General features: G+C 41.8%; 1 protein-coding gene across 4 annotated transcripts in view; it reads left to right on the top strand.

Moving 5' to 3' along the window:
* ELOVL7 (ELOVL fatty acid elongase 7) overlaps window positions 1-21973 on the top strand; it is a 58605-nt gene extending 36632 nt beyond the window's left edge. For 3 of the 4 annotated variants that reach the window (XM_084833286.1, XM_084833288.1, XM_084833287.1), the window contains exons 3-9: window positions 3617-3705; window positions 8078-8268; window positions 12421-12501; window positions 14631-14687; window positions 15154-15259; window positions 19132-19268; window positions 20641-21972. In XM_084833286.1, the coding sequence (XP_084689412.1) occupies window positions 3642-3705; window positions 8078-8268; window positions 12421-12501; window positions 14631-14687; window positions 15154-15259; window positions 19132-19268; window positions 20641-20850 (846 nt within the window). In that variant the 5' untranslated portion in view covers window positions 3617-3641 and the 3' untranslated portion in view covers window positions 20851-21972. Of the gene's footprint in view, window positions 1-3616; window positions 3706-8077; window positions 8269-12420; window positions 12502-14630; window positions 14688-15153; window positions 15260-19131; window positions 19269-20640 lie in introns of all 4 variants that reach the window. The other variant, XM_084833285.1, reaches the window with a different exon arrangement.
* The last annotated feature ends 246 nt before the right edge of the window (window positions 21974-22219 follow it).

Raw genomic sequence — 22219 nt, 5'->3', positions numbered from 1 at the left:
TCTTAAATGAACAATGCAAAGAAATCGAGGAAAACAACAGAATGGGAAAGACTAGAGATCTCTTCAAGAAAATTGGAGATCTCAAGGGTACGTTTTGTGCAAAGACGGGCATGATAAAGGACAAAGAAAGCAGGGACCTAACAGAAGCAGATGAGATTAAGAAGAGGTGGCAAGAATACACAGAAGAACTATACAGGAAAGATCTGAATGTCCCTGATAGCCATGATAGTTCGGTCACTGAACTTGAGCCGGACATCCTCGAGAGTGAAGTCAAGTGGGCCTTAGGAAGCATTAGTAACAACAAAGCTAGCGGAGATGACAGTATTCCAGCTGAGCTATTTAAAATCCTAAAAGATGATGCTGTTAAAGTGCTGCATTCAATATGCCAACAAATCTGGAACACTCAACAGTGGCCACAAGACTGGAAAAGGTCAGTTTACATTCCAATTCCAAAGAAGGGCAACGCCAAAGAGTGTTCAAACTACCGCACAATTGCGCTCATTTCACATGCCAGCAAGGTGATGCTCAAAATCCTACAAGCTAGGCTTCAGCAGTATGCGAACCGAGAACTACCGGAAGTACAAGCTGGGTTTCGAAGAGGCAGAGGAACTAGAGATCAAATCGCCAACATTCGCTGCATCGTGGAGAAAGCAAGAGAATTCCAGAAAAACGTCTATTTCTGCTTCATTGACTACGCTAAAGCCTTTGATTGTGTGGATCACAACAAACTGTGGCAAATTCTTAAAGTGATGGGAATACCAGACCACCTTACCTGTCTCCTGAGAAACCTGTACGAGGGTCAAGAAGCAACAGTAAGAACCAGACATGGAACAACCGATTGGTTCAAAATTGGGAAAGGAGTACGACAAGGCTGCATATTGTCACCCTGCTTATTTAACTTATATGCAGAGTACATCATGAGAAATGCCGGATTGGATGAATCAGAGGTCGGAATTAAGATTGCCGGGAGAATTATCAACAACCTCCGATATGCAGACGATACCACCCTAATGGCAGAAAGCGAAGAGGATCTCAAGAGCCTCTTGTTGAGGGTGAAAGAGGAGAGTGCAAAAGCTGGTTTGAAACTCAACATTAAAAAAACTAAGATCATGTCATCTGGCCCTATCACTTCCTGGCATATAGAAGGGGAAGAAATGGAAGCAGTGACAGATTTTACTTTCTTGGGCTCCAAGATCACCGCAGATGGTGACTGTAGCCATGAAATTAAAAGTCGCTTGCTCCTTGGGAGGAAAGCTATGGCCAACCTAGACAGCATAGTAAGAAGCAGAGACATCACCTTGCCGACAAAGGTCCGTCTAATCAAAGCTATGGTTTTCCCAGTAGTAATGTATGGCTGTGAGAGCTGGATTATAAGGAAGGCTGAGCGCCGAAGAATTGATGCTTTCGAACTGTGGTGCTGGAGAAGACTCTTACGAGTCCCCTGGACTGCAAGGAGGTCAAATCAGTCCATCCTAAAGGAAATCAACCCTGAGTGCTCATTGGAAGGACAGATACTGAAGCTGAAGCTCCAATATTTTGGCCACCTAATGCGAAGAGAAAACTCCCTGGAAAAGACCCTGATGCTGGGAAAGACTGAAGGCAAAAGGAGAAGGGGACGGCAGAGGATGAGATGGCTAGATAGCATCACGGATGCAATGAATATGAACTTGAGCACGCTCCGGGAGAGAGCGCAGGACAGGAAGGCCTGGCGTGCTATGGTCCATGGGGTCACGAAGAGTCGGACACGACTGAACGACTGAACAACAACAAACTTGCTCCATGTTCTGCTAATGCGCTCGAGGCAGTTCACGGTTTAGAATAATGGCTTACAATCTAATAAGACTAGTAGGGGTGGAGGGGGAAAATAAGTATAATTCAGGTACCATGGCTATTGCAAGACTGTTCTGGGAAGGGAGAACTGAAATAACAATTTATGCCAGCTGAGCCAATGGAGAAAGCCTCTCAATCTAAGTTCGCTCTCTGAGGCAGCCGGGTAGAATGTTGTAAGAGGTACCTATCTTTTCTTGATGTATATACTTCTATTTTAATACTATTTTAATACTGTATACATTTTGCAAGTTGTGATGAATAGGGATGGGTTTTGTTTTTTAAGGGAGCCAGTTTAGGTGTTGTCATCCAAACTGATGTTTCGTAATTCCAGTTGATCAGCATTTCTCTTTGGGTCTTGACTGTGATCAGGCCCCTTGAAAGAACTGTTTCTCCCTGGGTAAGCCAGTATTCATGAGACACAACACTGGTTTGGGGCCTATAAGAGAGTGAGTAAACTTACTGGGTCCCCCCACCCCATGGAGGTACATTGCTACTCAAACAAAGAAGTAGACTTGCTTAATTCCCCTTTGCCCAAATTACTGGGAAGGGAAGCAAAATATGTTGACTTGCATAGCAAGTGTGGGTGTTCCCAAGATACCATGTGCTTTTGAAAACTCTGAAGTGCTATATGAATGCTATTACTAGTACCAGCTTACTTACCAAAAGAGGAATTGTGGTGTGGTGCTATTCAACAAAGGGCATATATTTCTCATTTAGAATGGGTTGAGTAGCCCTTGCTACATCATGGATTTAAGAGCCCTCATTAAAATTCATAATGCTGATGTACTTGCACTTGAATGAGCTTGGTCCCATTGAAGTCTCTGGAATTAAGCTGGTTGAAGTGTCAGGATGCTGATTTTGCAACTCCAGGATTTTGCCCTGAATTTGTGTTTGAACTCCATCCAATCTTGTGATTGAGAAGCTGTTTATGTAGAATGGGTAGCAAGATTAACTGGACAAGGAAATGCTCATGCTGTCAATGTTAGCAGCCTGGGGATACAATCTTACTGAGATTGGACTCTGAGTTACAAAGGAACACTAGAAAGGGCCAGAAGGAGAAGCTAGGCAGAATCTGGGAAGCAGGCCCACTCAGGTGTCATTTAGGAAGGTCATGCGAGACATAAGTTTGGCCACAATCCAGGGTCACGGAAGAAGGCGTCAGTATCAAGTGTGTACGGGAATGAGCATGTGGAGGTATGTGAATGAAGTGATCAGGTATAGTTCAAAATTTTGTTTGATGTTTTGCAAGATAGCTTTCTGCCATGGAGTACATTCATTTTCTTTAGGTTGGCTTGTTCCCACACTCTAAATCTATAGATCATAGGTTTCATGCTTAAAACTGTCTTGCCTCTTCATAGCTTCAGCAGATAGGAAGGCTGAGCTTAAAAACAAGCCCACATCACAGCATTACTGTTGTAGAATTTTAAGTTGCAATGGTGAGAATAAGGTCATTTGGACTTTAGCTGTTGTCTTGAGCACATTGGCTGAGAATGATGCCACTTCAGCTAAATTCAGCAGGGCTTGCTTTTGGGCAATTCGGTACTAAGGACTGAGGCTTGTGTTTTTTAGGTATGCAAAGGTGAAAACCTCATGTGACCACATTACACCACGGGCATATGAATTGCATAAAGCAGAAAGTCGAGTTAATGTTCAGTCTATGGCTATTGTCTAAGTTTCTACAGCGAACTTGCGTCCCTCTAACAATTGCAGTGGCAATGCTGAAAAGGCTACTAACCCCTCTTTTCTTTTCAGATTTTAATTATATATCCTGTTCATTTTACCTTAGGAGGAAGCCTAACTCCTACTTGAAAATGGCTTTTAGAAATCTGACACTGAAGGCAGCATCGCTTTATGATGAATGGATTAAAGATGCTGGTGAGTTTTGATCCCCAATAATGTCCATTAATTGTATGTACTTTCACCACATCTGGAACTGTTTTAAGAATGAATGAAATGAAGGAATGAATGAATATAATCACTGCCACCAGTGATTTTTTTTCCTAAAAAAAAAATTGAAATGTATATTAAGAACATAAGAAGGGCAATGCTGGATCAGACCAAAGTCCATCTAGGCCAGCATTCTGTTCACACACTGGCCAACCAGCTGCCCACAGGAAACCCACAAGCAGGACAGGAGTGCAACAGCACCCGCCCGCCCATTTTTGTGTCCTAAATGCATATCTGTGTGTGGTGGCTAAGCCAAGTTTGTTCAGAAATATGTGGGGATATAGGAGGGCAACATTTAATAGGAAGGAACAAGTCAGGTGGTAATGGGGAAGAACTGAAGATGGAACACAAGATGTGTAGCAGACTGCACCAGATATTCATGTTGCCTCCACACAAGCAATAAACTGCATGCGAATAAGCTGGTATTGACACACCCATAAGTACTTTCTGAGGAGCAAAATATGACTTGTTGGATTACTTGTACAACTTGCAGCGTACATTTGCAAGTTAAAAAATGGGCATAGTTAAAATGCTAGATGTATACATGCACAAGACAGTAATGAATGCTAAATTATGCTTCAAGATAATTTTATGCACATTTGCCAAACTAGTGAAACTTATGCAGGTCACAGAACTATAGACTATTTCCAGAGCTGCCAATTGACATATAGCTGCAGCTACTCTTCAAGAAGAAAGAAAAAAAAATATTTTTCATTATTACTAGACCCTCTCTATACACCTGTATTTGGATCCTAGATCTCTGTAACTTAAATTTAGATATGATCCTTTTAGATCTTAGAATTGTTGAGTTATTGCCTGTTACGACTTCTACTGAAGGATGTACGAAAGTCACTTACCTGTTCGCGGATTATGTTGATGGTGGGGGGGAGGCGTTCCGTCCCTCCCCCTGGAATCCTCCCCCCTGGAATCCTGACCGGATGGCTCCGCTCCGCAGGGATTCCGCGGAGCCGCCGGCCGGCTCCACCAGCAGCCGGACATCCAGCCGCTGGCTAGCAGGGACGCAAATGGCGGCAGCCGTAGCCGCTGCCGTTTGCATCCCTGCAGTCAGCCGTGATAGGTTACGTAAATGTTTACGTAGCCTATCACGTCTGACTTAAAAACAACAACAACAACGTGCGTATGCAAATGGCGGCGGCTACGGCCGCCGCCATTTGCGTTCCTTATTTTGGCACGTCTTCGTCTACATCAAGATTTACGTACATTAAGACGGCGAAAATACGGGGAACGCAAATAGCGTAGCGGCTACGCTATTTGCGTTCCCCTTATTTTCGCCGTCTTAGTCTACGTAAATCTTGACGTAGACGAAGATGTGCCAAAATAAGGAACGCAAATGGCGGCGGCCGTAGCCGCCGCCATTTGCGTACGCGCGGTTGTTTTTTTTAAAAAGTCAGACGTGATAGGCTACGTAAACATTTACGTAGCCTATCACGGTTTTTTTTAAAAAACCTAGCTGTGATAGGCTACGTAAATCTTTACATAGCCTATCACATCTTTTTTTTTTTTTAACTGGAAATGGCGGTGGCGGCGGCAGCTGGTCGGAAGACCGGCCGCCGCCGAACTGCTGCTGAACCGGAGCCGGAGCCGCCGCTGCCCAGAAGATCCGCCGCAGGTAAGTCTCGTCCCGGGGGGGGGGGGCGGGGGGGGCAGGCCGTTCCACCACTGATTTTGGGGGGCCGAATGCACTGGCATTCGGCCTCCCCGAGATCCGTGGCGGAATTCTCTGAAATCCCTAGGTAGACTTCAATCAGTCATGTTTTATATCACTACAAAATGACACAGAACCTTTTAAAAGTGCTGCTTCAGCCTGAATCCATTCAGAACAGTGTTCCCCAACCAGGCGCCCTCCAGATGTTTTGGATGGCAACTCCCATCCACCCCAGCCAAGAGATGATGGGTGTTGTAATCCAAAACATCTGGATGGCAGCTGGTAGGGGAAGGCTGATTTAGAGCATTAGTTGTCTTGGGAAATGAAATCGATACCATACATTGTGAAAACCTCAAGAGCAAGGTGATGCCTATGAGTAGTTGAGAATGTAAGTCCTGGATCAGATCAAAGGCTCATCTAGTCCAGCATCCTGTCACCTACTGTGGCCAAGTTCCATTTAGCCATTGTGGCTAATAACCATGGACTGTTCACGGTCTAGCCTCCATTAATTTGTCCAGTCCTATCAAAACCTGTCTAAGCCAATGGCCATCGCCACAACTGGTGGCAGTGATTATATTCATTCATTCCTTCATTTCATTCATTCATTCTGTTTCCGTACTGCCCAATAGCCAGTGTTCTCTGGGTGGTTTACAAAGATTAAAATCCTTAAAAATACAATCTTGCCCATAATATAAAAATGCTTCATTGGCATCAATTGAGGTTTCCCCCCACTTCTTTAACCCCATAGAAGGGGCTGAATTTAGGTGGGGGGAAGTGGCTGGCTGGGAAGTTTTAAACATCCCCATCTCACAGACAGTGGTCCCAATCTGGATCAGGGTCCACATGTTCATTTCAAGGGCGGGGGAGGTGCGGATCAGCTGTATGCTATGTATTTAACATAGCTTGTAGTTTAGCCCCGAGACAGACAGAATTGCAAAGGCTGCCCCAGCAATATGTCAGCAGGAGACATGAGTGGAATACCTCTCTGCTCTAATGAGCATTTTTGGAAGACATTTAATTGGAACAGACAAAATTGTGTCTTGTTTTGTTTTATAAATGTCCAGTCAAGCATGAGTGCTGCACCTGAGCAGTTTTGGAAATTGCTATGTATAAAGTTTCCTCTTAAAATGTAAGGAGAACAGAAGTTAATGTATGTGTGCACCTTTGCAAGTTGAACATGATAGAGAGAAGGCTCAAAATGAGAGCTTGTGTAGTGTAGTGTTGGACTGGGAGTCGGGAGATCTGGGTTCTACTCCCCACTCAGCCATGGAAGTCCACTGGGTGACTTTGGGCCAGTCACAGACTCTCAGCCCAACCTACCTCACAGGGTTGTTGTTGTGAGGATAAAATAGAGAGGAGGAGGATTATGTACACCACCTTAGGTTCCTTAAGGATAAAAAGGGAGGATGTAAATGTAATAAATAAATAAAATAAAAGTCTTCCTCTAAAATCTTTCTCCTCTCTGCTGTGCGGTCAGCATCCATCTATTCCTTCGCTTGCTGCATTCAAAATGTCTGCAAACCTTGCCCCCCTTTCAACATATTCAATAATCATCCTATTCTTACTGCAAAATCTTTTTCTGTCAGGCTTGGTCATCTTTTGTACAGGAGGAAGTAGTTAGAAAGAAGATTATCTGCTGCCATTGTCAAAAGTTCGTGTTCTACCACTTCCCGTGATTGTAAAGGACGGTGGAATTTATATGGGGGAGGGGAAGCCTTGTTCCAGTTGAAAACTAGCCCAGAACCCATCAAACTAAGGTGGAATTGGCCGTGTTTTAACTATTGGTGAGAGCTGGCTCTGAATACAAGGGTTCTCAACCCAAACGGTTTAATATGGGGCACTTCTGGTCTGTGGTTTGCCTTGCTCAATTGGCACCATAAAATGGCATTGGGCCTGTGTTTCGTACACTGGTACTATAGGTGAATCAGTTTTATGTGCTGAAAACTCTGCCTCCTCCCAAGCCCATAAACATCCAGATGAACTTTACAATGCTTCATGAGGGTGGAAATAAGCAGGAAGGGTGGTGTAGTTTGACATCCTATTATGGTTGGAAAGCCCTATTTATGAGCTGTTTGTCAGAACTTGTTGCCACCTGCTACTGGTAACTAATTGTTTTTGCCTTTCATGCTTGCAATTCCTCCAACCACAAGTACCCCAAAAGGATCATGGGATCCACCAATGCAATAGGAACTGAAATCCAGTGACTACCATTCGGACTTTTCTGAATCAGAATCAGCATTGGTCATGCTATGTTGGCCCTGAGTAGATGCCTTTCATGTTTGGTGATGTCCCAAATCACCTGGGGAGGTGGGAATATATACCTGATCCAAGTGACTTCCTTTAAAGCTCATGAACATTTTGCTAGGTATCTCAAGCAGGTTAATGAAGGCTAGCACTTTGTTCAGAGGGCCTAAGTACATTTCACATTAAATGCTTCCCCAGAAGTGTCATTTTGTTTTTAAAAATATAATAGTAATAGTAATAATAATGGTAATAATATAATATTTGTTATTATTAATAATATTAATTAATTAATAAAAATAATATAATAGTGATTTTAAGTAAAGAATATCCTTTATAGTTAGTTCAGAACCTGTAAGAATTAAGAAACTACTTTTTAAATCTCTTTTCCAGATCCACGAGCCGCTGGCTACCCGCTCATGTCTTCGCCTTTGCCACAGACGGTTATTATTGCAGCTTATATCTATTTTGTCACTAATCTGGGACCAAAGTTCATGGAGAACAGAAAACCTTTTTCTCTGAGGGAAATAATGGTTGTTTACAACTTTGGTATCGTGGCACTTTCAATTTATATGACGTATGAAGTAAGTACTGCCTAAGAGTAGACAAGTACACTAGTTCTGCCAATTAGGTCTGTGGAAATGTGGTTGTTGTTGTCCCCCCCGCCCCGCCTTTTCTCAAAAATGTTAATGGGATTCTGGTGTGGACAGGATTATAATACGTTGGTGTGGAAACACCTTCTCAAAATCACACTGCATTTTAGCTTTAAATTACTGTGTAAACCAAGAGGAGGCAACCTGGTACCCTCCAGATGTTTTGGACTACAAGTCCCATAATCCCTTACCAGCTTCTTGGGGATAATTGTACTGTCACTTTGAGTATTGTCTGCTGAATTGAAGTTCCCTGTGTTGTAGCCCAGCAATTGGGAACTGGAAGCAGTGGAGGCTGGTGGAGCTGATTTCAGTGGGGCTGTGAATCCATTCTGGGTTTCAGCACCTTGGATAGCTCCTTTAGAGTTCCGACTGAAACCCAGAGCTGATGCATTGCCCCACCAAAATTGGAGCCACCAGCCTCTACTGACTGGAAGGAAGTACATACTAGGGACGTATGGACTGAGTAAAATCTGCTCTGTCTGTGTTTCGTGGATTGTCAGGTGCCTTTTGCTCTATCGTCTGCCCACAGACGGATGCAATTTTTTTTTCATCGTGCAGAAAAATACACAAATAATTATGTAAGTATTTACATAAGTGTTTACATAATTTCCCTTTGTACATAACATGTAGCGTATTATCCCCCATTCCATTCAACTTTTCCTCAGCAGAAACGTATGCATTTTCCTACAAATTTATATGCGTAAATTTCGGGAAAGTAAAAAAATAATCCGAAAGTCCACGGACTCTGCATGGCCTGAGGGCGTCACTCTGCAGCGGATTCCGCAGGTCGGGTTCTTAGAAATCCGAGCTCATTTTAGTCCATCTCGAATTTCTCCAGCATCCCTAGTACATACTTCCTCACCATGCCAAGTCAGTGGGGAGGGAGGAGTCTCCTCTAGGTCTCTATCTCAATTCCTGGAGAAAGTCTGTAAAGGGGGAGCATTTAGAATCTGGAGGGCAGATCCTTGCCACCACTACTCACATATGTGGTCTGGCAATGTTAATCCTACCTGGACGAACTTTCAACAACAAAATGATAACCAGCAAAGTTATGGTAAAACTGTCTTGCATGGCTCTGTGTGTATGTGCTCTAAGTAGGTGCATTCAATGCCTGCTTGGGTGATAACTACACGCTTCACAATATTACTAGGCATGGGGAGAGATCGAGGCAAGCCTTGGGCATGTATGCTTCACCCTTGCAGGCCCCCCACCCCACACACACATCGTGGGACAAATGAGAAATTAACCAGGAGGGAGAAACGAGCAATTAACCTGGCACCAGCCCAGAATATTGTGTGTACTTCTCCACATTTATGAGAAATGGAGTGAGAGTGCAATGCTAAGGCCCACTTGTGATCTCCCCCTCATAAAATCCCTGTATGGTGATCCTTCACCCACATGCCTGCCTATATTGGAAGTAACACAAGGTATACCTGTGAAGCTTGCCCTATAGAATCATCTAACCTGATGCACCTTTGATAGATGCATCTTATCAAAATAAGAAGCATGGCTGCCTAGCCTCACTGAACATAGGAAGCTGTCTTATATCGAATCAGGCCATTCTTCTGTCTAGCTCACACTGTTGTCTACACCTACATTCCCCAACCTGGTGTCCTCCAGATGGTTTGGAACACACCTCCCATCATTCCCAGCCAGGATGGCAGTGATGGAAGTTGTAGTCCCAAACATCTGGAAGGCACCCTGTTGAGGAAAGCTGGGCTACACTGACTGGCAATAGTTCTACAGAGTTTCACAGTCTTTCCCAGCCATACCTGGAGATACCAGGAACTGAACTTAGGCCCCTTTGCATACAAAGCATGTGCTCTTACCATTGAGCTATGGCCCTGGAAGCTGCCTTCCACAGTTTTGCTTTGGGTTTTTGGGGACAACAACAACGACAATTATATCTGATTACTGGATTGTCTTGTCCTGTTTTTCTTTAACTAGGGTACTTTATCTGTCCATTTCTTTCTTTTGTGATGCCCTTTTTTGCAGCCTTCTATTTTGGGTGTGGGATGTCTTACTGAAATAAATCTCCTGATAATGTAGCCTTGCAAATGCATCTACAAATGCTACAAGCCCACAAAAACATTTAGTAGCCTGTCCATGCACCTCTGTTTACTATTGCATGGCAGAGATGGCTGTAAGAAAAATAACTCCACTCGTAGTTTATATTCCCCACCATGCCAAGCCTTGAGTGCCATTGTCTTGGTAGAAAGGTGGGGCACAAATTGAATAAATACATAATATTAACTTTCTTGCTTGATTGCCTGGAGGTAACCTATTCATTGCTATGGCAACCAGACAAGTATCTATATTTACAAGCTTGTGGTGATGGAAGTTAAAACCCATCTAGAAAGAACACTGACCTTCCATTTAGGTATACGGAGTTCAGTTTTTATCACGTTTCATTCTGACCTATTGAACAGATGATAATGTTAATCCCATTTGCCAATACCTGTTAGAAGTGCAGGCAAAGCTTGCCAACTTTTTCACTTATACAAATTGGATAAAGAGAAGGGAGCTACTTAATTTGGATTCAGAACTGTTTGTGAAGACTACATTACTAAGAGTTTGGATTCCCAAATTCTATAGGAAGTCCCAAGTCAGGAAAGAAGATGTTTGAACATCCAAGTCTAGCTAACACAAGTAGGTGGAGAAGATGACTTCTTAAAGAGTGTTAAAAGTTATTTTAAACTTTTATAAGCAGTTATAATATAAGCAGTTATTTTGTTTTAGAACTTGGACTTGAGTGTAGCGCCTTGATCTAGCAAAGACCAAGACATGGTCTGAAGGCACATGAGGCAGCCACCTTGCAGAGGCTAAGCAGGTCTGGGTCTGGTCAATGCGTGGAGGGGAGACCACCTGGGAACCACATGTAGCCACCTTGAGTTCCACAATGGAAGAAAGTCAGGATATAAATGTAATACATACATAATACAATCTATGACAAGAAATAGGATTCTACACACACATTGTTCTTCTGGAATTTACCCCCTATGCTAAGAAAGAGGGATCTCTGGACTAGGCTAGCACAATATCCTTATGTCCTGTTTGGGGCTGTAGCTATGGCTGAAGGGAACCTAATGATTTTTTTGTTTCCAGAAAAGTACTCCTCCTCCAGCTTGGTTCCTGTCATGGATTCCAAGCCCTCCCGCTGAGTAGTGAGGCAACAGAAACTGGCTGTGCAATCCACAAACTTTAATTCAGTTAATAGCACCTCTTTATACCTGAGGTGACTGCAAAGGCAGGGAGCTGCCCTCTAGGCCTAATTCGCTAAATAGCACTTTTGTAAGAGAACTACTGAAAGCAGGGCAGTTGCATTTCAACTAATGGACAGGTTTCCCACCATTCTGGACAGGCATTTTCTGGGCTCCTCCCTTCAGGAAGGATCCTCCTGACCCAACGTCTGATGGGCAGCCAATCTGGTGGAAAGCCTCCCACCTCCTCTCAGCTCCATCTGCTTAGCTCGGTGACGGGTTCTGGCATCTGTCAATTTTGCTGCTCCCTTCTCCAACAAAAGCTGGGCTTCCACAGGGAGGAGGAAAGACAGTCTCTGAGCCTGGCCCTCCTGGTCGATAAGCCCCTGGGAAGGTTCTTCGCTGACTGCTTGGAGAGTCTTGGGAAATGTCTCCCCCTGCTCCCTGTCTCATCTGGGCTTCTTCCGGCTCTGTCTCTGAATCCAAGTCAGAAACCAAACTAGGGGACTTGGGACCAATCCTGACACCTCCTGCCAGTCTGTCCATCCTGTCTTTCCAACACCTGCTGTAATACCATTTCATTCCTTTTCTCAGTCGTCCCCATCTCTCCTTTCTTTTGGACTTCCTCCTCTGCTGCTGTCTTCATCTCCTTAGGGGGATCTGTACTGTACTTCACTTATTGGCTATTAAGGGGACCACTTGTTAATGGTAGCTGCGGCATTCAGCTTCGTGTGTGCGCGTGTGAGTGAGTGCAAGAGAGCCATCCACACAGTGTATGATCCACTTACTAATTATCTGTAGGTGTTTCTCACTCTGATGTAGATAATTGTGCAAACTTTTTTTTTAATAGTTCAACTAAATCCTTCTCGTCTTCCACCTGCAGTTCCTCATGTCGGGCTGGGCTACAGGCTATTCATTTCGCTGTGACATAGTTGATTACTCCAGGTCACCTATGGCTCTAAGGGTAAGTAATGTAATTGTTGTGGTACATTAAATTCCAGGAATGTGCGTGGTCATTTGACTATATTGCTACACAGAAGAGGTGTGTGTGTGTGTGTGTAATTGAAAGGCTGGCCATTGTTGCTTAGGCAACAATCCGGTGAGCATTTAAGTGAGCATGTAAGTGAGCACTTACATTCAGAGAGGATTTAGTTTTCTGTTGCCAGTGATGTGAGGAGGAAATTTTTCTACTTCTTAATTTTCCTGCTAAAATTTTTTATAAGTTCAGTAATAACAATTTATTTGTTTGTTTGTTTGTTTGTTTATTTATTAATTTATTAAATTTCTTAATCGCCCATCTGGCTGGTCACCCGGCCACTCTGAGCGATGTACAACAGTACAATTTAAAACAGTAAAATTATGCATTAAAACTTCATTTAAAAATACCCTAATCTACCCCAAATGCCTGCATGAACAACCAAGTTTTCAATGCGTGGTAGAAGCTCATTGAAGAGGGGGCATGGCGGAGTTCCCTAGGGAGGGAGTTCCACAGATTGGGGGCCACCACAGAGAAGGCCCTCTCCCTTGTCCTCACTAGCCTAGCTGTCCTGGATGATGGGACAGAGCGAAGGCCATCCGAGGTTGATCTTGTTGAGCGGCCTGTCTGGTGTTGCTGGAGGCACTCCTTGAGATAGGCTGAGCTGGAACCATATAGGGTTTTAAAGGTCAAAACCACCACCTTGAATTTGGCCTGGAAAACAACTGGTAACCAGTGCAACTCCTTCAGCACCGGAGTGATGTGATCACGCCAGTGGCTGCCTTTAATAAGGTCACCTGCAGCGTTCTGCACCAGCTGCAGCTTCCGAACTGTCTTCAAGAGTAACCCTGCCTAGAGTGCATTACAGTAGTCTAGACAAGAGGAGACCAGCGCATGTACTACCAATGGGAGCAGATGGTCAGGAAGGTAGGGGCGCAGCTGCCACATCAGATGGAGTTGGTACAACACTGTCTGGCTCACAGCTGACACCTGAGCCTCCATGGACAGCTGAGAGTCTAAAATGACCCCCAGGCTGTGGACCTGGTCTTTCAGGGGTAGCCATACCCCATTCAACACCAGGTCAACAACCCCCAACCTCCTCTTATACAATGAATGGATGCCAGTTGCAAATACAATATTTGGCAAGCTTGGCAGTTTCAAAGTTGTAATTCATATTTTTCAGGTGATATCCCTATCTAGCAAGTATATGACAGAATGCATATAAGTCACTGAAATACATATGTATCTCAGTGAGAAATAGAACTAACAACCTCAGAGGAAGAGAGTTGAATTCTGTTGAAATAGATGAGTGGTTGTCAGCATATCATGCACACTTCTTTTATTTGCTAAAATGTATTAGTGTATCAATAGTTTTCAGTACATTTGTGTTTTTCTTAAATTTAAGCAATGTAAGGGAAGTGCATGCTATTGCCTTTACATTTTTACAAGTATTCCAATAAAATGTCTACATTTTCCTCCTCAGACACAACAACAACAACAACAACTTGAGGTGTATTGGGACAAAAAATAATAATAACATACCTACTTTTTTAGTTTTGTTTACTACATACAAGTAAAAAAAGATGCTAAATTAGATCCCTCTCTAGGTCAGCCTTCCCCAACCTGGCATTCTCCAGATGTATTGGACTGGCTGGGAATTATAGGAGCTGCAGTTCAACACATCTGGAAAGTGTTAAGCTGGGGAAGGCTGCTTTAGGGCAACAGAATTTTTTCTGATGTAAATTATCCTAAAATTAGCCTGGAAAATTTTCCAGTTCAAACATTTTTGTCATACCCACATCACTGCCTATCATGTTGCAAGTTGCCTCTTCAGCTCCTGGAATTTTTTTTAAGCTGCTTGTGGCACAGTGTAGTGTTACTTAGAAAGTAAACAGAAGCCCCACTATACCTATGGATTTCCCCCTTGGAGGTATATTTAAGCTCTTCTGAAAAAGTGATGTACATACATTTGCTACTATAGCTTGAAAACCTTCATAGAGATTGAATTAAATGAGTGTTTTGTATAAGGCTTCTATCTTTAAAAATGGCCTAAAAATAGTTTTACATAAAATAAAACAATAACGTTTTGTGTTTAATTAATTTTTTGTTCTATGCAGATGGTTCGTGTCTGCTGGCTGTATTATTTTTCCAAATTTATTGAATTACTAGACACTGTAAGTATGATTATAGAATTTAATATACTTCAGATTTCACTGTGTGTATTGTATATTTTTTCTTCACTAGAAGAAATATGTTAACTTCCCTGGGTGAATGTAAACTTTCCACATGGAAATGAGATGGAGGCAGACCGAGTGTGGGGAGGATTTTGTTTTCCTATTTTCCCTCCCTCATTTTCCTTTTCTTCCTATGTTCCAGTTTAATGAATCTGACTTCTGAAGATCTGCTTGTGGAAGTTCACATGGCTTTTATACATTCTCAGCAGCTCTTTAAATTGTCCAGTCTCTCTTTCTATCTTCATCTGTAAAACAAAAACCAAGAGATAATGAGCTCCTAACTGTGCTTTTCCAGTGCATATAGCTAACTTGAAAATGTATCTTGATTGATATATTGAGAGAGAGAGAGAGAGAGTATAAGTATATAAAATGTAACTTTCAGTAAGATCTACTTAAATTATTTCAGGTCTTCTTCATCCTCCGAAAGAAGAATGAACAAGTTACATTCCTACATGTCTTTCATCACACAATTATGCCTTGGACCTGGTGGTTTGGAGTAAAATTTGCTCCAGGTAGTAAAGCATTCAAATCTTCAATGTTTAAGGGGGCATGCCCCTTCCTTCCTTCCTCTTTAACAAATGGGCAATTTCCCTAAAAATCTATGGACAACTATTTTAGGAAGTCATATAGCTCTCAAACCTATATTGACTGCAACAACGAACACCAGGAATAAAACATCTAGCCAAGATAGTAATAAAAATTATTCACTGGGCCCAATCCTATGGATGTTTAGACAGAAAAAAGTTCTACAACTCTCAGCATCCCTTAAGTCAGCCATGCTGGCTGGAGCATGCTGGGAATTGTAGGACTTTTTTTCTGTCTAAACATAGGCTTGAACCCTAAACCTATCAAGATTTCTTACTAGACTCCATATTGACTGTGTCACTTTGAAACATTTGAAATACCTTAACCTTCATTTTTCTCCCTTTTTAATTTTGCTGCTTTAGCAATTATCTACTGTTATGATGGTTTAGTGGCTTCTGATTGCTAATTTTGATCAGACTATTATGTAACACTTGGAATTTCTGAAGCCCAAATGTGTAGTGAGCTGAAACCTTTAGGAAACATTAGCGTAGCTACTCAGTATCAACAAATCCTTTACTTTGCCTCATGCAAATCTTTTATTTTGCCTCAGTCTCTTAGGAAGCAATGCTAAGGATAGTTTGTATTCCTGGATCCGAGGTTGGAGTCAGTGCTCCGACCTCAGAGCCAGGAATCCGAGCTCCCCACCCCTCTGTACCCCTGTTCTCTGTAGTTCATTATAAGTAACTTGTAATCCTGGTGGTCAAAGCATAACATTGTTCACTGAGAAAAGTTCAGTGCCCAGGCCATGTATACTGTAGATGTAGTTCTTGTTTCCAGGCACAACACTGCATTAGTTGCAAATTTAGGCCCACTGCAGTTGCCCTAAAAAAAGTGACTGCATTCTTTCAACCTCTGTGTTAACACTTTGAATCCATATAGCTACCCCATATAAGTGCTGAGTTTTTGCAAAATGCACTGAGCCACTACCCTTTGTGAAAAAGAATCCAACGTGGGCAAATTACTGCATGCTATTTGTAGTGTGCAAGATCTTTGGAGATCCCAGTTTAACATATGAAAATAAATACCAAGGTACTTATAGTGATATACCTGTTCGATATGGTGCACATTAAGAGCCCATCTATATACTTTCCTAGATTTGGAAACACACTAACATCTTCATTTTAGTAACATGAATAACTAAATGATTTGTGTTAACAAAAATGAGCAAAATCCCATTGAATTACATTTGTGACTTTAAGTACTGTTTATATTGCTCCTCTGTTGCAACCAGCTTGGGTGATGCATTTCATTAATGCCTGTTTCATTTGACATAGTTGTCAGCTTCAGGTCTCATCATATATAACATATTAATCTGGCATTCTGTGTATTTAAGAGCAATCCCTCTTTGTTATAGGCTTTGTCTATGACCCAGCCTTTCAGTCCTATTTATGTAGCATGGCAGGGCAGCCACAATTGGCATGTGATGCTATACTGTGTCCTCACCAGGGGCTTCAAAAGCAGCATGTTGTGTGCCTTGACACTCCAAACAGAACAATGTCAGGATGTCCTTGCCCTTTCTGTCATACATGCACCCCTCTGGATCACAGCCACTGCCCAAATAATTTTCTTGATTTTGGATGAATATATGATTGGTATACTTCCATTGGCACCTGACTTCTAAGACACAGACATTTCCTACTTGCCAATGTGGAAAAGCTTTTCTACACAGCAAGGCAGGTAGTTGCATAAGGAATTGTGTGTGTGTATATGACATAACTAACTTGGGGAGGCTGAGGTTGCACTGTCCTGAGAGAAGCCCGTGATTATGATAGGGGATGCTTTCCCCAACCTGGTGCCCTTGAACTGTTTTGAACCTCAGTTCCCTTCAGCCCCAGCTAGCATGGTCAATGGTCAGGAATGTTGGGAATTGTAATCCAATACACATGGAGAGCATCAGGTTGTGTTTGGGTGTGTGCTTCTTGCATGTGTTTCCTTGCTCAGAACTAGGGATACTCCCAGTGGGACCAGTCTCTGAATACTGCCCAGGCCATTTGAGTAAGGCAGCTGTCTTGCCCCAGAATATGCATGTGAACTGGGGGGGGGGGGTTTGTCACCCTTTTAGCATGTTTTACATGTTTGGCATACTATAGATTGCTTTACTGGTTTCTGATCTTATCTTATTAATCTCTTATTAAGAGATGATGGTCAGAACTGTGCTTAATGCTTTTTGGTATTTGTGTCTGTACCAACTTACTTTTTCCTTTCACTGATAGGCCAATCTGAGCATATGCATGCATTTCCCCAAAATGAGAAGCAATGAATACTTCTAAGTTAGAGACTGTGCAAACTAGCCTAAATAGAGATGGACAACAGTTAGAATCTGAGCTTTGACTGAGTGCTGAAAAATATGGTGCCAAAAATGCAAATAGTCTGGAAACACATGCAGATAAGCCTGGATTTATTCCAAGTCCATATGTCAAGATTTTTTAAAAACTAAAATGTTTCAAATGTTCAGAGCTGAAGACAGTAACTTCAGAATGGTAATACTCTAAAATAAGCAGAGACCTGTAAAATCTAGCTCAGCATTTATCATGTCTGAAGATAAGTTGATTAGTTGAAATTAAATAAGCATGGCTATGGTCTGTTGACTGGGATAGAATTCCCAAGTTAGCCTTTAGTACTGTGTGTCTCTTTATCTCCACCCCAGATTTATTAATTTTTAAAAAAATTGTAATGCATATGAAGATAGTGATTAGAATGTTATACTAGGGCTGGAGAAACCCAGGTTCAAATTCCCATTCAGCCATGAAACTGGTGGGGCAATCTTGGGCAAGTAAGTCACTATCTCTCAGCCTAAACCTAACTCACAGGGTTATTGTGAGGATAAAATTGGTGTGTGGGGTGGAAAACATGTATGCAACCTTAGGCTCCTTGGATGAGAAGTGGGATATTAATGTAGGGGTGTGTGCGTGTTTCAACTTGGTAAAGCTTGAAAGTCTGCAGACTTCCCACTCATAATGGTTGGATAAAAGGATTGCATTAGGGCTGCATTGTATGTGACTGTTTTTTCTGATAAATCTTTCTGCATGGTGGAGTCTCCACATGGCTGTTTTAATTGATGTAGAGCAGACATGGGCAGACTTCGGCCTAGAGCCCTGAGATCCACTAAACAGAGTCTTGTGCAAAATATATACAATTAGAATCAAAGAATTCTGAGCCCAGAAATTTGTTTTGAGTGCCAGAACTGAACAGAGCTCATAGTCTTACCACACAAAAACCCACTCCTGGTTTCCCCAAGCTTTCTTCATTTCAGCAGTATAATTTAAGGTGTGCATTTTGGGTTGGTGGCTGTGTCAGCATGGGGAGTCACTTTGTTGTTGCTATTGTTAAAGAGTTGGGAGTCCAAAATCTTTTTCCACTGCAAATCACCAGGTTATCTACCAGTAGATGCAGATCTAACTTCTGCCCATCCCTGGTGTAGAGGTTACCAAAATTGTTGCTACTCGGTGGAATGTCTACTTACACCAACAGACACCCCCCCACACACACACCTTCCCAGGGTGCAGAGCAGGCATGTCGACTTTGCAAGCAGTAGTACTGATACAGATTACAAAATCCATACTTATGTTATAGCAGTCACATAGAGGCTTCTGGCACAGAGAAGTATTTTTGTTAATGGCTGCCGCACCACTGTGGTAACATGCAAAGAGATCCCTAGATTACCTGTGGAATTTTCAGGCTTGGTTTTTTGTTCTCGTTTCTCTGTTTTGTCTTGATGGTGATACAGTTTGGATTGGTAGCATATTGGATAAGTGCAAGGCTGATGTAGACTTGATCTTCTCTTCCTGCCCCCCAACAGGTGGTTTAGGAACATTCCATGGTATGTTGAACTGCATTGTGCACGTGTTCATGTATACGTATTATGGACTATGTTCACTGGGACCAACCTATCATAAGTACTTGTGGTGGAAAAAACATATGACAACTATACAACTGGTGAGTAACATGAAGAAAAATAGAGCTGGATTAAAATTGCTGAGTCTATATAGGGTAAACATGTCTGCTATAAATGGCTGTAAACTAGGTGAATACATCATATGCCTTCATATTCCCTCCACCCCTCCACTACCATTTAGCCTGGCTTTGTAATCTCTTCAGATCTAAAACTGTAGATCAGGGATACAAGGCTGGTCCAAGGCAGCGTAGCAAATGCTCCTCCCTCCATCTCAAATCAAGGTGCCAAGCCAGCCACATTATTTTGGTACATGATGAGGCAGAAAATCCTACAAACACCTCTCCTCTCCTCATCCCTGGCAGTAGAAATACAACAAAGTAAGTAACCAACAATTTGTTGCCCTTTTATGGGCAACAAATTTTATGGCCTATGTCCAGGCTGAATCTGGACCCCAGAGGTTCCTTCCCATGCCCTGCCCCCTTTCTCAGTGCTAGAGAAAGGCAGCCTTTTCTCTAGTGCTGGGAGAGGAAACCTGCGCTTATCTCCAATCACTGATGCACAGTGTGGATAGTGAATGTAAGATTAAATACTTAGCATTTATATAGGGCTATTTCAAAGTGCTCAAAGAAATTCTTACAGTCTTTATAAGGGTAAATTGGTAATATCCCAATATTACAGTTGGTGTTGAAGCTTAGAGACAGTGGCTTCCAGTGAATTCATGACACAGCCAACAATTGTGACATTAAAATATAAGGGACAACAATAAATATAGTACTTACAAAAAGTGTACAAAATGTGTAATTAAAGAACTTACACATAATTCAAAACTACCAGAACCAATAATCTGAGTCAGTTGTTGCTCTATGAAGTGGATTGAACCCCCACATGTCCAATAATACAAAAACACTACTTTTTATTAGATATGTGAGTCTTAGGGCACAATCCTATTGGGATAGGCGGCCGCCTCCCTACTCAGAGTTGACCGCCTATCCAATACAGGGCAGGAAAAGCGTGGAGGGGATCTTCCCCTCTGTGTTTCAGCCATCTTTGAAAGAAAGCAATGATAGGAACAAATTCAACATAAGGGAGAAGGGGGTAAAGTCTATCATTTCTGAATGTAAACTAAGCAAAGCAAAATGATTGGTAGTTCCAGTAGCCTCCTCTGAGAGCCAAACAATATATACTAATAACCTCTTTTCTTACTGTCAGGAACAAATTGCTCTAGTTTTGCAGCTGTCTTTACATTTGGTGAATCTGCCTTAAGAATTTTCTTAATAAAGATTAATATTAACCTTTAATTAATAAGGATTAATAAAAATAATCTGCCTTAAGAATCTTCTTAACTCTCCCTTTTTCTTTCTATATTTGGTTTAAAATAAATGTATAATTATTTCTTGTATTTTTCTGTTCTAGATCCAGTTCCTTATAACTACCACCCATATAGGACAAATTTACTTCATGGATAATTGCCCGTATCAGTATCCAATCTTCATGTTTATCATCTGGCTATATGGCTTTTTGTTTTTAGTCCTGTTTCTACATTTTTGGTATCTTGCTTACACTAAAGGCCAAAGACTCCCGAAGCATATGAAAAATGGCATTAGCACAAAAAAAGCTGAATGAAGTACTCTTCACAAACACAAATGAGGCTTTTCAACTTGCACTATTTGACAATCAACATGCTTAGGGTATACAGCACTCTAGATATTTTGTATATGGTTTTCCTTAAAAAACACAAAACCAACCTTGTATTTTTATTAAAAATTATTTGGTATTTAATCTTGATACGGGAGTGGAAGGTAAAACTACTGATTAAAATCCATTGACCTGCAGTTCTCAGCAAGTGTACATGCTAGATTCTTTTTTATGTATCGAAGAAATGAATAATACTTAGTGGCACTCTTAGAGATGTACACAAATATTCATATGGGAATGAAGTGTGTCTGATAAGTATACAAAAGTACTTTGAGCACTGACTGACAAGATACATTTGTTTTAACTGGTGTCACAAGTTACTAAGTCTGTAGGCTGCTTTTAACTAGTGATGGGTGAACTTAACTCTGGGTGAATTCATTATTTCCTTGGAATGTAACGAACTCACAAACTGTAAGCTCTCCTCTGAGAGTTCTCCCTTAAAACAAACTCTCATTTTGTGTAAATGAGCTTTTGTGTATGCACAATGTTGAAGTGCATCTTGGGAGATGTAGTTTGGAAATGCATAATGATGTCACGTGTCACCATATTATGTACCCCCTTTCTGATTGGTTGTTTTCACATGGCCTCTCACAGAACCACTCCACCTACCAGCAGCACATTTATTCACTGAACAAAATAAAAGTACTGCGCAAACGACAATGACCCAAATCCAAGCAGACAAGAATAACAGAGATCATAGTTCACTGTAAGCAAGAAAAGGGCTAATCCAACCAACTCAGCATGTGCGTGGAAATAGCATTATTTAAATACAGACTGCACACACTCAGAAGCTCAAGTTCTGAACTTAATAATGAATTTGTAAAGTGCTGGTCCAGGCTTGTTCGAAAAAGGAGCATTATGAACAGGTGGAGTTTGACCAGCGAGCTGACTAATTACAAAAATCTATCACATCGCTACTTTTAACTGAGATGGGGTACAATCTCATGAGTGATTTATGGTCTATAAACCTCATTGTTAATACATCTACTGTAAACCTTAATGTATTTATACAAACTGTACCATATTAAAGACTATGATTCTTAAGTCTGTAAACTCCTTTTGTGGAACTTTAAAGTGTCCCAGGGTATGAAGGATGGGTTATTTAAAGGTGTGGTTACAACATTACACTCGTACCTCTTGTTTAGACTATAAAAGCTGCCATCATACGCACACATATTTAGCTATAAGCCCCATCGCACTGAGTGGTGCGTTCATCTAGGGTGCTTCCAGATAATGCTTTTATTGTGCAATTGCACTGCCTCATTTGTGCAATGTTATAGGAGGTCCAGATGACATC

Source organism: Heloderma suspectum, chromosome 2, assembly GCF_057233095.1.
Source record: "Heloderma suspectum isolate Gila_16-S chromosome 2, 16-S_ref, whole genome shotgun sequence".
NCBI classification, from domain to species: domain Eukaryota; kingdom Metazoa; phylum Chordata; class Lepidosauria; order Squamata; family Helodermatidae; genus Heloderma; species Heloderma suspectum.
Note: the sequence above shows the minus strand (reverse complement) of the source record. Positions and strands in the feature narration are given on the sequence as shown.